Raw genomic sequence first — 13,107 nt, forward strand, 5'->3', positions numbered from 1 at the left:
CTTATTTCTGACATCATGCTAATTAAGCAAATTCAGGCAAATTTAAGTAACTGAAGTGTGCATGTAAAAGTCAAGATACAGGGAAGGATTTTTTGTAATCGGCAAGTTTGCATGTAAGTCTTAATTAAATAGACCAATAAAATGTATTTTAAGAACATTGCTGCAAGTTTCTGCAAGCCAGTCGTTTTGATGTCTTGATATATCCTCTTTCTTCTTTTAGGGGGATTTTTGGCTCCAGTTTGCACACTAAAGATTAAGAAAAAAATGGTTTAGTGTTACCCAGTTTAGGAATAAAATCTTCTGATAAGCAGGTATTCAGTATCCAGCTCTTTCAGAAGGGGGGACTCTTGAAGGAATTGAGATGTAACGCAACAGGATTGGTGGATGGCCTGTGATGGTGTGGCCCCACACCAAGCCCTTATGTCTTTATATACTGTAAACAGATGACCAGACAGTCCTGAGTGTGCATTGCTACCCACTCTGCCTCTGCCTCTCCGGTTGCCTCCCTCTCATCACCTCTGCAAGCTGCTGCCACTGCATTTTGTGCTGCTCCTCTGAAGAAGACTAAAAAGGCACTGTAGCGTGTTTTGCTTAGCTTTTACAAAAACATCAGTGTTTCTTCGGGTTTTAAACAATGCCTCTTCAGATGCTAATCCTTACAGTAATGTGCATGTGGGTTCTGGCTTGGAACTTCCAAGCGGAGGCAACCTACTATCACCGCCAGACAGTCCACCACGAACACTCTGCTAACATGGAAAACCTCCTGCCCGAAAACCTCCTGCCTGAAGTTGTGCCTGAAGTCTTGCCTGAGGTCTCCCAACCTGTCAACAGCCGCACTTTCTATGGGATCATGTTCGATGCTGGGAGCACAGGCACCCGGATCCACATCTACAAGTTTATTCAGAAAGACCCTGGTGAGTGTTTTCTCTCTCTCTTTCTGTGTATCTCATTCACTCTACCTCAGGAGCCAATAGGGCGTTACAATCAGCGGTCTCCCAGAGAGTCTGTTTGCTGTTGGGTCATTCGCTCAGTGGTGTAAACACAAGCATGTGCCGTCAGCATGGGGAGAGAGCAAGCATGGACAAAACGGAACCCAGAGGCAGCTGAGTTGTAGTTAGTGTGACTGAAATCCCTAAAAACAGACCTCCAATGGACTCTAGAAGGGAATTTGTTGTTTTTGTATTTACTCTGTCTAAACATCAGCGATTGTAAAGTAATGGAGTGATTGAGGCATCAAAGCTAATTTAAAAGCAGACATAAATGCAACCGAGTTCTGTTATTTCACGTTCATATCTTGTTTGACATTTGAATGCATCCACTGTTTCTCTTTTTAGTTGAGCTGCCAGTTCTGGACAATGAGATGTATCATGCAGTGAAGCCTGGTCTGTCTGCATATAAAGATAAGCCTGAAGAGGTATGTATCATGTCTATCATTTTCTCATTTAGGGATTGGGGGAATTAGGAGGTTTGTCCACAGTCCACATTACAGTCTGCAATGTGATGTAGACCATATAATTACATGAACTGATTCTGCTGATGCTATCACTACGTCTGATCTTTACTTTCTTGGGATCTACATTTTACAAACCTGATGATGTGAACAGCATATGTGGAAAAACATATCAACCCTTTAATCAACTGAATATGTTAATGCCGTTATATACTTCATTCACTGTTGAAATATCCATATCAGCCTAGTTTGGTCACGGATATGCTGAGAGTGTTCCAGTGGCGACCATGCTCATCTGTTAATGCCTGTTATCCCATTCAGGGTGGGAACACGATCAGAGCGCTGCTGAAGGTGGCCAAGAAGACGGTGCCAGAGCATGAGTGGAAGCAGACCCCGGTGGTCCTGAAAGCCACAGCCGGGCTCCGCCTCCTACCCGAGGAGAAGGCTAACGCTCTGCTGGATGAGGTATGCACGTTTTCTCTCCCCTCAGACAGTTTGGCACAGGGATGACGCGTCCTTCCAAGGATAGGGACGAGAAACCGCTAAGTGCTTACAAGTGTCCTTGAAAGAACGGGGGAAAGTCTTCCGACTTTTTGGTGGCCATCACTGCAAAATGTAGTGGAATATGTCATTTGAATTATTAAATTGAATTATTAAATTAATGTGGATACTCTAGCTATGCTTGTGGTTTTTAAATTCCGTCATTCTCAGACAAATGTGCCTCAGAATGATTCCTGAGTCTAGATATAAGAGATATAATGGTATTTTAGCTTCATGTTTTGTTCTTATTGTCTTTATTCAGGATGTTCTTTGTTAATATGCACTGTCATCATAAATTGTCTATGTAGGTTCGGGAAGTCTTTGGCGAGTCCCCATTCTTTGTACCAAACAACAGTGTCTCCATAATGAATGGAACAAATGAAGGTATGCCATTTTGTTGGTATGTCACCAACATCTCTCTAATTTTATTTTACGCTATTGTGGTATTTTGGTTATGTTGGTAAAGAGTGAAACTCATTCAATCATTTAATTGCAGACATTGGTTAGATTAGCAAAACACTGCAGTATTGTCAAACAAGGTAGTTAGTATATACCAACTCTGCCCTCATAACATGTTTTTATAAGAGCTCTATTGCTACCTCATAGAGCAACTAAATAATCTTGTCTGAGTTCCCTTCCCACGCCCAATATTAAGTGATCCTCCACATCACTCATTAAGATACCCACACTAACTCCTGTTTCATCAGATGTGCAATTCATTAGACTCACTTTATGAGAGCCATAACATGAGATCTGAGACAGTAGTAATTACCTGGGTTGGTCTATCCATGTCAGACAAATATTACTAATGTAACACAGCTGCTAAATTATATAAAAAAAACTCCAATCTCTGAACTGACAGTTCAGTCTGTCCTCCATGCATGTGTTCAAATGGCAATATGTATGGTAACTTCCAACTACAAGACTACAAAGGCAACAATTGCACATGATTTTGTTCAAGTGAATGTTTACACTCTCCATCGACTCTCTCTCGTAGGAGTCCTGGCCTGGGTAACGGTGAACTTTTTGACAGGTAAGGCATTGCTCATGTTTTGCTAAGGTGGTGTTAATGGTCAGGGGGGTCATTTCTGAGGTTTACACTGTACACAGTTGCCGGGCAGTGAAAGACTCCTGTCTTTGTCTGACTGTCTTGTATTGAGTCATGTTGGCCACCATCTGGTCACGATGGGATGTAAAATTCCCTCAATTTTTACGCAGTAATAAGAGGAGATTTCTTTTCAAACCTATCCTATGGCCCAAACAATAGCCTTCTTCTTCGTCTCGGTGGCCACAGACCTATAGTGCATTCAGAAAGTATTCAGATCCCCTCCATTTTTTCACATTTTGTTACGTTACAACCTTATTCTAAAATGGTTTAAATACATATATTTCCCCATCAATCTACACAATACCTCACCGTGACAAAGCAAAAACAGGTTTTTAGACTTGCTTGCAAATGTATTGAAAATAAAAAACAGAAGTACCTTATTTACATAAGTATTCAGACCCTTTGCTATGTTACTCGAAATTGAGCTCAGGTGCTTCCTGTTTCCATTGATCATCCTTGAGATGTTTCTACAACTTGATTGGAGTCCACCTGTGGTAAATTCAATTAATTAGACATGATTTGGAAAAGCACGCACCTGTCTGGTCCCACAGTTGACAGTGAATGTCAGGGCAAAAACAAAGCCATGAGGTCAAAGGAATTGTCTGCAGAGCTCTGAAACAGGGTTGTGTTGAGGCACAGATCTGGGGCAGGGTACCAAAAAATGTCTGCAGCATTTAAGGTCCCCAAGAACACAGTGGCCTCAATCATTTTTAAGTGGTAGAGGTTTGGAACTACCAGGACTCGTCCTAGAGCTGGTCGCCCGGCCTAACTGAGCAGTCGGGGGAGAAGGGCCTTGGTCACGGAGGTGACCAAAAACCCGATGGTCACTCTGACAGAGCTCCAGAGTTCCTCTGTGGAGATCGGATAACTTTCCAGAAGGACAACCATCTCTGCAGCACTCCACCAATCAGGTATTTATAGTAGAGTGGCCAGACGGAAGCCACTCCTCAGTAAAAGGCACATGACAGCCTGCTTGAAGTTTGCCAAAAGGCACCTAAAGGACTCTCAGACCATGAGAAACAAGATTATCTGGTCTGATGAAACCAAGATTGAACTCTTTGGCCTGAATGCCAAGCGTCACGTCTGGAGGAAACCTGGCCCCATCCCTACGGTGAAGCATGGTGGTGGCAGCATCATGTTGTTTGGATGTTTTTCAGCTGCAGGGAGTGGGAGACTAGTCAGGATCAAGAGAAAGATGAAGGGAGCATCAGTACAGAGTACAGAGAGATCCTTGATGAAAACCTGTTCTCAGACTGGGGGTGAAAGTTCACCTTCCAACAGGGCAACCACCCTAAGCACACAGCCAAGACAACACAGGAGTGGTTTCGGGACAAGTCTCTGAATGTCCTTGAGTAGCCCAGCCAGAGCCCGGACTTGAACCTGATTGAACATCTCTGGAGAGACCTGAAAATAGCTGTGCAGTGACGCTCCCCATCCAACCTGACAAGAGCTTGAGAGCATCTGCAGAGAAGAATGAGAGAAAATCCCCAAATACAGGTATGCCAAGTTTGTAGCGTCATACTCAAGAAGACTGCTACTCTAACTTCCGCAATGCATACACAGCCCTCCCCCGCCCTCCTTTCGGCAAATCTGACCACGACTCCATTTTGCTTCCCCCTTCCTATAGGCAGAAACTCAAACAGGATGTACCCGTGATAAGGACTATTCACGCTGATTCAGGGAGTGAGTTTATAAGGAAGTGCATAGGAGATGTTGTACCCACTGTGACTATTAAAACCTACCCTAACCAGAAACTGTGGAAAGATGGCGGCATTCACGCAAAACTGAAAGCGCGGACCAATATGGCTGAATACAAACTGTGTAGTTATTCCCTCCGCATGGCAATCAAACAAGCGAAATGTCAATACTGGGACAAAGTGGAGTCGCAATTCAATGGCTCAGACACGAGACGTATGTGGCAGGGTCAACAGACAATCAGACTACAAAAAGAAAATCAGCCACGTCACGGACACTGACGTCTTGCTTCTAGACAAACTAAACACCTTCTTTGCCCACTTTGAGGATAATACAGTACTACCGACGTGGCCCGCTACCAAGGACTGTGGGCTCACCTTCTCCGTGGCCGACGTGAGTAAGCCATTTAAACGTGTTAACCCTCGCAAGGCTGCCAGCCCAGACGGCATCCCTAGCCGCATCCTTAGAGCATGCGCAGACAAGCTGGCGGGTGTCTTTACGGACATATTCAATCTCCCCCTATCCCAGTCTGCTGTCCCCACATGCTTCAAGATGGCCAGCATTGTTCCTGTACCCAAGAAGGCAAAGGTAATTGAACTGAATGACTATCGCCCCGTAGCACTCACTTCTGTCATCATGAAGTGCTTTGAGAGACTAGTGAAGGATCATATCACCTCCACCTTACCTGTCACCCTGTCACCCCACTTCAATTTGTGTACTGCCCCAATAGGTCGCCATCACACTGCCCTATCCTATCTGGACGAGAGGAATACCTACGTAAGCATGCTGTTCATTGCCTACAGTTCAGCATTCAACACCATAGTACCCTCCAAGCTCATCATTAAGCTTGAGGCCCTGGGTCTCAACCCCGCCCTGTGCAATTGGGTCCTAGACTTCCTGACGGGCCGCCCCCAGGTGGTGAAGGTAGGAAACAACACCTCCACTTTGCTGAATCTCAGCACTGGTGCCCCACAAGGGTGCATGCTCAGCCCCCTCCTGTACTCCATGTTCACCCATGATTGCGTGGCCATGCACGCCTCCAACTCAATCATCAAATTTGCAGACGACCCAACAGTAGTAGGCTTGATTACCAACAATGACGAGACAGCCTATAGGGAGGAGGTGAGGGCACTCGGAGTGTGGTGTCAGGAAAACAACCTCTAACGCAACGTCAACAAAACAAAGGAGATGATCGTGGACTTCAGGAATAAGTCCACGATCATATATATATATATATACACTGTATTTTATACCATCTATTGCAACTTGCCTATGCCGCTCGGTCACTGCTCATCCATATATTAAAATGTATATATTCTTATTCCATTCCTTTACTTAGATTTGTGTGTATTAGGTAGTTGTTGTGGAATTGTTAGATTACTTGTTAGATATTGCTGCACTGTTGGAACTAGAAGCACAAGCATTTCGCTACACTCGCAAAAAACATCTGCTAACCATGTGTATGTGACCAATAACATTTGATTTGAAGACTCAAGGCTGTAATCGCTGCTTAAAAAGGTGCTTCAACAAAGTACTGAGTAAAAGGTCTGAATACTTATGTAAATGTGATATTTCAGTTTTTTTATTTTTAATACATTTGCATTGTCAATATGGGGTATTGTGTGTAGATTGATGTAGAAAAAAACGATTTAGTCCATTTTGGAATACGGTTGTAATGTAACAAAATGTGGAAAAAGTGAAGGGGTCTGAATACTCTGAAGGCCCTGTACATCTGTTAGAATGCCAGTCTTTGTCTCAGGCGGGTGGTTAGAATATGAATGAATGCTAAATGCAGTATGTGGTCAATGTACAGTATGTGTATGTTCTACTTTCTGTTTATAATGTTGATGATGGATAGCATCCTGTCTATAGTTTTCTATTTCCAATTCTGTGTGTTTGACTTTCCGTCTGTTTGCTTTAGGGCACTTGTATGCCAAGACCAGGAAGACAGTGGGTATCCTGGACTTGGGTGGAGGATCTACCCAGATCACTTTCCTTCCAAAATCAAAGGTAAATGTTCAACTGAACTCCACTGTTAGTGACGTTTTGCAAAGATTGCTATTGCTAATAACTATTGCTATTTAATGACATATTACTGAACACCTCTCTCTGTTCCCATAGAAAACAGTGTTCACCGCCCCAGCCAGTTACATTGCCAACATCAACATGTTCAATAACACTCTACAGCTCTACACTCACAGGTGAGTAATCAACCATTGGTACAGCAGTTACTTTATATGTCATGGCATACAATGCAAAACAGTATACTCACATTACTTTGGCATTGTCATCAGGGGCGAAAATCTGATATCAACTTTGGAGGGGACAATTACATTACATTTTCTCAAGAGCAATTCTTGAGGGGGACACCAAAAGTAGTGCTGTAACACATAGCCTACGTTTAATATGGTAAATGTATATTGAGGAACCAAAGAAATAAGGTGTTTGCCGTACTCCTAACTACCGGTACCCAAAACTACACAACTAATCACAACAGCAATACCATTGCCTTTAACAAATCTTAGTTCAGTCACCAGTTTAAGTTGTGGGGGTATCCATGGCATTTTCCAATTATGTTCCTATTTTACAAGTAAAACATTTTTAGAACCTTTCATAATGTTGCCAAACAAAGACTCAACAAACTTACCTGAGACTCCCTGTCTCTGCCAGTCCGGCCCTGCATATCTGTCCCCAACTCTGCTGTCTGTGTGCCATCTGTTGCCTGCTCTGCCTAATGACATCATTGTGAAACATTCCCATTAGAATTTCATTTCTTTCTTATGAACATTTTATCAACTAGTCTTTGAGATATTAGGCTACTAGGGTTCTTACTTTGCGTTTTGGTCTACTGAAAAATACTCTGATGTCCGTCTTTTTTCTGCCATTTTTCTGCCATTTTTCTACCTGGTTGGCTACACACACACAGTATGTAGGTTATTTACAGTAGGAGATGGGCTTCTATCATCTTATCTTCTATCATTCTATATGGGCTTCGATCTAAAAGGTAGCTAGCAAATGTGAAACGGATTGCAGTGACAAGAGTTGACAGCTGTATGAGTTCACCATTTACACAACATATGCTGCAACCTTTTGCAATTTTAATCGTTTGTTTCATATTGGCTGGCTTCTAACAATAGCTGAATTTGCAAAGCTAGCGAGCACCAATTCAGTGGTGTTTGCTATAATCTTTGCTACCCGGGTTAAATAAAGGTGAAATAAAATATATAAATAAAAGTTCCCTTGCGACAATTTAGCTTTTGCAACGAGACCATTAAATATATTTAAAACAATGGTAGAAGAGAGTGTAGTTCTGTTCAGTTTATCGCTAACCTTATCACAGGGACTTTGAAGCACTAACTTACATGCATGCTGATCTTGGAATAAATTGACGATAGCAAAGATTCCATCTTTGACGACGCCACATAAATGGAATAGGTACTAGCTAGCTTAATAGTTAATATTTGCGCGCTAGCTCTGCATATTCAGCTAGTGTGTGTGCGCGATTGACTGGATTAACCTCACGTCAGTTACGTTCGTTACCTCGCAAGCTAAGGAACTGGCAGTGGATCAAACCATTGTGAGGCAAAGGGTGGGGGGGTCGCAATCTTTTGAAACTTAAAAACGAGCTATTAAGTGTCTATAATCAGCACAATTGCTTTCATTGCGTATTATTAATATTATTTAAATTACATAGTTATGTTTCAGTGATGTATTGGGCGGGACAAATCATATTTTTCCCAGGGTGGGGGGGTCGTGTCCCCCCCGGGATTTCCGCCCCTGATTGTCATGAATGTATTCTGAATTTCTTTCCTCATTCAGCTACCTTGGAAATGGACTTGTAGCTGCTCGATTGGCAACTCTTGGGGCTTTGGGAGCTGATGGTAATTTAAAATGGGCATATTTACTTAGATATGCAAGCTTAACTGCAAAGTCATTCATCTGTTCATGACAGATGAATAGATTTGTATAATGCTGCAAGACACACTTAAGATTTCTATAAATCAGACACACTATTTAAATGTCATCCTCGGGGGGACAATCCTATAACCAATCTGGTTTATTCTTTCAGGTCTGGAGTGGAAAGTTTTCACAAGCTCCTGTCTACCCAAGAAGTTCAGAGAGGACTGGACTTTTGGTGGAATCACTTACAAAGTTAGCGGAATTCCTGATGGTAAGCGCAAAATAAAACATACCATTTCGATAACATCATTTAAAAAAAATAATCCTCTAATCTAGAAATCAATTATTCTGTCTCAGATAGCTCAATGTAAGAGTTTAGTTGAGTAAGAGTTGGGAACATTTTTCCACTGGAGCCAGCTGCACTGTGGTGCAAAATGCATGTTTTGTCATTCTTTCTCTCTGCACTCAGACTTTCAACAGTTATAATACAGCAAACCTTGTATTTAAATGAGAGGAAAATTGTCAGTTAACTCCGCAAATAATGCAACACTCCCATACCACAGTCATGTAGCCAAAAGATACTGGGTTAGTCCCAGAGATGTTATTTCTCTGTGTAACGAAAGGCTTGATGTTGACCGCTCACAGTTATGTGGTAAAAATAGATCACCCAACAGGCCTATGCTAAGTGCTACTCTTGTCAGCACTTGGTTTCCCTGGTTGTAACCAACCAATCCCAGGGTGCTGTGAGTGTACTTTTAAGGTTTTTCGAGTGTCGCGCTCTTGAGAGCCCATAGCCTCAACCCCATTTTGACATCATAAAGAGGCTCCAGGGTCTCCCAGTGCATTCCACCACAAGCATGCAGCGAACTCAGTTATTTCACTCTCATTTGAAAATAAATATTTTATTGTTGGTGCTGATTTTGAATTGTTAACAATTGAATTGGGTGTTTTGTTGTCATAAAGCTGACATAACTCTGTAATCTAAATATGATACCTACCTTGAAGATTGAGTACAGCTTGTGTTAGATACTAATGATGTGATCTCTCTTCAGGCTATGCAGGGTACAAGCTGTGCTACTATGAGGTGATGAGGGTGGTGAAAGGCATCGTGCACCAGCCGTACGAGATAAAGGGCAGCAGCATCTTCTACGCCTTCTCCTACTACTTCGACAGAGCTGTAGAGTCAGGCCTCATTGGTGAGAAGACACACAGAGCAAGACAGCTGCAAAATCAACATTCAGTCTGCATCCAGTAAAATCTCAATGATATGAAGTGTTTAATTAAAAATAAATGGTTTAATTGTTTTCTACTCAAATACATTTACTGCATTTTTCATGATTATGCTTAGAAAATTGAAATGACAACTGTTGTAGCAGATCACTAAAAGTAGGCTAGTCTTGTTTTTGTTTTCCAGATGGCAGTCGGGGTGGTATGGTAGAAGTCAGGGACTTCAAGAAGAGAGCCAAAGAAGGTGAGAGAGTCCTAGGCTTTTCTCTTAGACACATGTTGACTATATTGATACAGTACACAGTGTACAATCAAGAAATGTTGGTGTTTATTTTAGACTCCAACAATCTCACAAGGCCTCACAAAATATCAGTTCCTTACCCCACAAAGTTTGCCTGCAAAAATACACGCTGTTTGAACTCACACAAATATTCAACCTTGTTTGTGGCCAAACTTCATCTTGACACAGCTAACCTAACATTGGCACATTTTTCTGCCATTTCCAATATAACCAAGGACCATTAGATGAAATGTCTGATTCTTAACTATTCTTGGAGCATACACAAATACATTAATATTCTATATACACTTGGACATTTACTTAAGACATTTACACATAATTGACTGTAATGTGATGTGAAAAGTGTCCTCACACGTTAGATGGACATATAGCCTTGGTTAATCCATTAGAGTATGTGGCAAAATAAATGCCCGTGTTGTGCTAGATTTACAGCTAGCAGAAGTGAGTTGGTGTGTTATGTAAAGTCTATTTGCATTGTGAGAACACTTTCACATGGTCTCGATGAACACGTCTGGCATTGGACAGGTTGGCAGGCAGTTGACCCGGGCAGCTCTGAGCTCTGTCTCTTGTACCTGACAGCCACACAACACCCAACCCGACTCGGGGGCTGAGATTGAGAGAGACACGCTGTGTACAGCTAGTCTGTTTGGCTCAGCCTCCCACCCCCAGATTCACCAACATGTGTAGACCCTTGACTCTTCTCACACCCCCTTGCTCAGTCAGCTAAACAAACTAAATAAACAAAACAAGATGACCAGCTTTCTATAATGTGGCATACAGGTTAATGGTTGTCTGCTGCTTGACCCCACTTTGAACATGACACAAGATATCTCTAAATACGCCCACCCGTGCTCTCAGCTTTCTGTCAGTGGTATGTGAGTTGTTGTTAATGTAGTGCCGTCTTGTTTTTGTTTAAGTGTGCAACAAGATGACCAAGTACCGTCCCATCAGCCCCTTCCTCTGCATGGATATGACATATATCACATGCCTGTTGAAGGAGGGCTTTGGCTTCAAGGACAACACAGTGCTGCAGGTGAGACAGTCAGGAACAGGTCACTGGGCACACAGGGAGGGGACAGGCACCAAGAGGTTAATAGGTCAAAACTTAACATGATGGTTTATTTTGTATGTTTTTTTTCTTGTTCTGATCCACAGCTCGCCAAGAAGGTGAACAATGTTGAGACAAGTTGGGCCTTGGGAGCCACATTCGATCACTTCAACAACCTCAACATCCACTAAGGGCAGCTATTCTACCTGCCTGCAGGCACTGAGAGGGACAGCCTGTTAATGGGGGCACCCCCCCGCCCATCCCTCCCACCTGCTCAGCAGCACTGCCAAGCTTCTCCAGCCAACCCCTCCCCTCCATTCCCAGCACCCTCCTGCAAATAATCCAAGAACTGTTGACAAAGAAATCACTATATTTTTTATAATGAAGGACAGCTATTTCTACTGTATGTTTCATCCATAATTAGTGAGTTGACTATATTTTTGTAAAGCAAGCGTTTATATATACGCTTCCTTCGGGGTGTCTGACCTGAAATGCAGTCTTATTTGGCTACCTTTGAGCATGTAGAGTAGTTAGAAGCACTGCAACTAGTCAGGTATTTAGAGAACTTTGGTGCTTACTGTGGTCCTGGAGTGCACTGTAAAGTACAGAGGAATATTTGGAGAGAAAAAATAAGTTTCAGGAATGCAACCTTCAGTCATAGCTCTGAATGCCTGCAACTCATTCTATCTGGAAATATATTTCCAGTACATCATACTGTAGGACAGGTGAACAAGATATTTTCCCTCACAAGACTTAAGCAATATATCATTGAAGTTAAGTAAATAGAAAAGTTTCCCCTCATACTTTGCACATAACACTTTAACTGTCGATGCTGTAGCTGAGAACTGTTGCTTGGATGTTGTCTACAGAGTTGTACATATTCATCAATGTTAAAGGAGGTGACCAATTTGCCACAACTCAGGGGGCAAGTAAAGCACAGAGGATGAGACGGTAGTGTTCTCACTGAGTATGTCTTGCATTTGATATATGAATACTATTGTATGTATGACGTTGATGCCTATGTTTTGAAAGTGCAGCCTTAGTAGATGTGGCCTTGTGTAGAATAGCCAGTTGAATTGAATCAGAAAAGTGAGTGTTTTGTTTTTCTGACTGTTGGTAAAGTCTGCATTATTTGTGTTGTCTACAGTGGAGCACTAAATGGTCATTGTTCGATCAACCGTGACAAGACTACATGACCCTCTCCAAATTAAAATGTGGCTTTGGCTTGTTGCTGTATTCAGCAATCAGTCATCATTTCAATATCCCTCTAGTACTATATCACCCATAGACTGATACATACAGCCTAAGAAGCATGTCAGGTATATCAAAGACATTAAACCCATAAATCTTTCAGTTGTGCGGATATAGCTCTAGGTGCAAGGCACACATACTGCTTATTAATACGGTTTGTTATTTTCTTGTGAACTGTACAAATATTTAAATCTCAGATCCTGATTATTTTGAATTCTGGTGCAATTTGTACAAAATGAACTTCGCTGTATAACTGCTCTTCGTGCAATGCATTAGCCTATTCAACAATAGCCGCTATGTTCAGTAGCAAATGTGTACAATAACTACTGCTGTATATAATACTACAAAGTAAACCTGTATAAGTTAAATACTTTCCAGACTGTAACTGCTTTGACTTTGCAAAAGAAAACTTTATTTCTGCTGCATAATGTTCACAAAGTTTTAAGGTGAACTGCTTGATAACTGATCATGTAAATCACTTTTTATGAAAACCTGGTGCAAGTAAAATGCATGTATACATTATACATGTATGTTTCAATACAATATTAAAAGTGTACTTGGTGTACAGGTACAGTGCCTTAAGAAAG

General features: G+C 41.9%; 1 protein-coding gene across 1 annotated transcript; it reads left to right on the forward strand.

Moving 5' to 3' along the window:
• The first annotated feature begins 227 nt into the window (after positions 1–227).
• LOC106592979 (ectonucleoside triphosphate diphosphohydrolase 5 (inactive)) lies at positions 228–13,106 on the forward strand. The gene is made up of 13 exons (XM_014184360.3): positions 228–914; positions 1,335–1,414; positions 1,772–1,915; positions 2,299–2,374; positions 2,988–3,023; positions 6,715–6,803; positions 6,915–6,994; positions 8,613–8,674; positions 8,863–8,964; positions 9,746–9,889; positions 10,108–10,164; positions 11,139–11,254; positions 11,377–13,106. Exons 1-13 carry the CDS (start codon positions 635–637, stop codon positions 11,458–11,460), a joined length of 1,350 nt encoding a protein of 449 aa, XP_014039835.1. The 5' UTR covers positions 228–634; the 3' UTR covers positions 11,461–13,106.
• Position 13,107: the final 1 nt, after the last annotated feature.

This window comes from Salmo salar, chromosome 01, assembly GCF_965601325.2.
Source record: "Salmo salar chromosome 01, fSalSal1, whole genome shotgun sequence".
Classification (NCBI taxonomy): Eukaryota; Metazoa; Chordata; class Actinopteri; order Salmoniformes; family Salmonidae; genus Salmo; species Salmo salar.

Coding starts and splice junctions, on each gene's coding strand:
- LOC106592979 (XM_014184360.3), top strand. CDS start 635: ATGCCTCTTCAGATGCTAATCCTTACAGTAATGTGCATGTGGGTTCTG. Junction 2,375..2,987: donor AATGAATGGAACAAATGAAG/GTATGCCATTTT, acceptor TCTCTCTCGTAG/GAGTCCTGGCCTGGGTAACG. Junction 6,804..6,914: donor CTTTCCTTCCAAAATCAAAG/GTAAATGTTCAA, acceptor CTGTTCCCATAG/AAAACAGTGTTCACCGCCCC.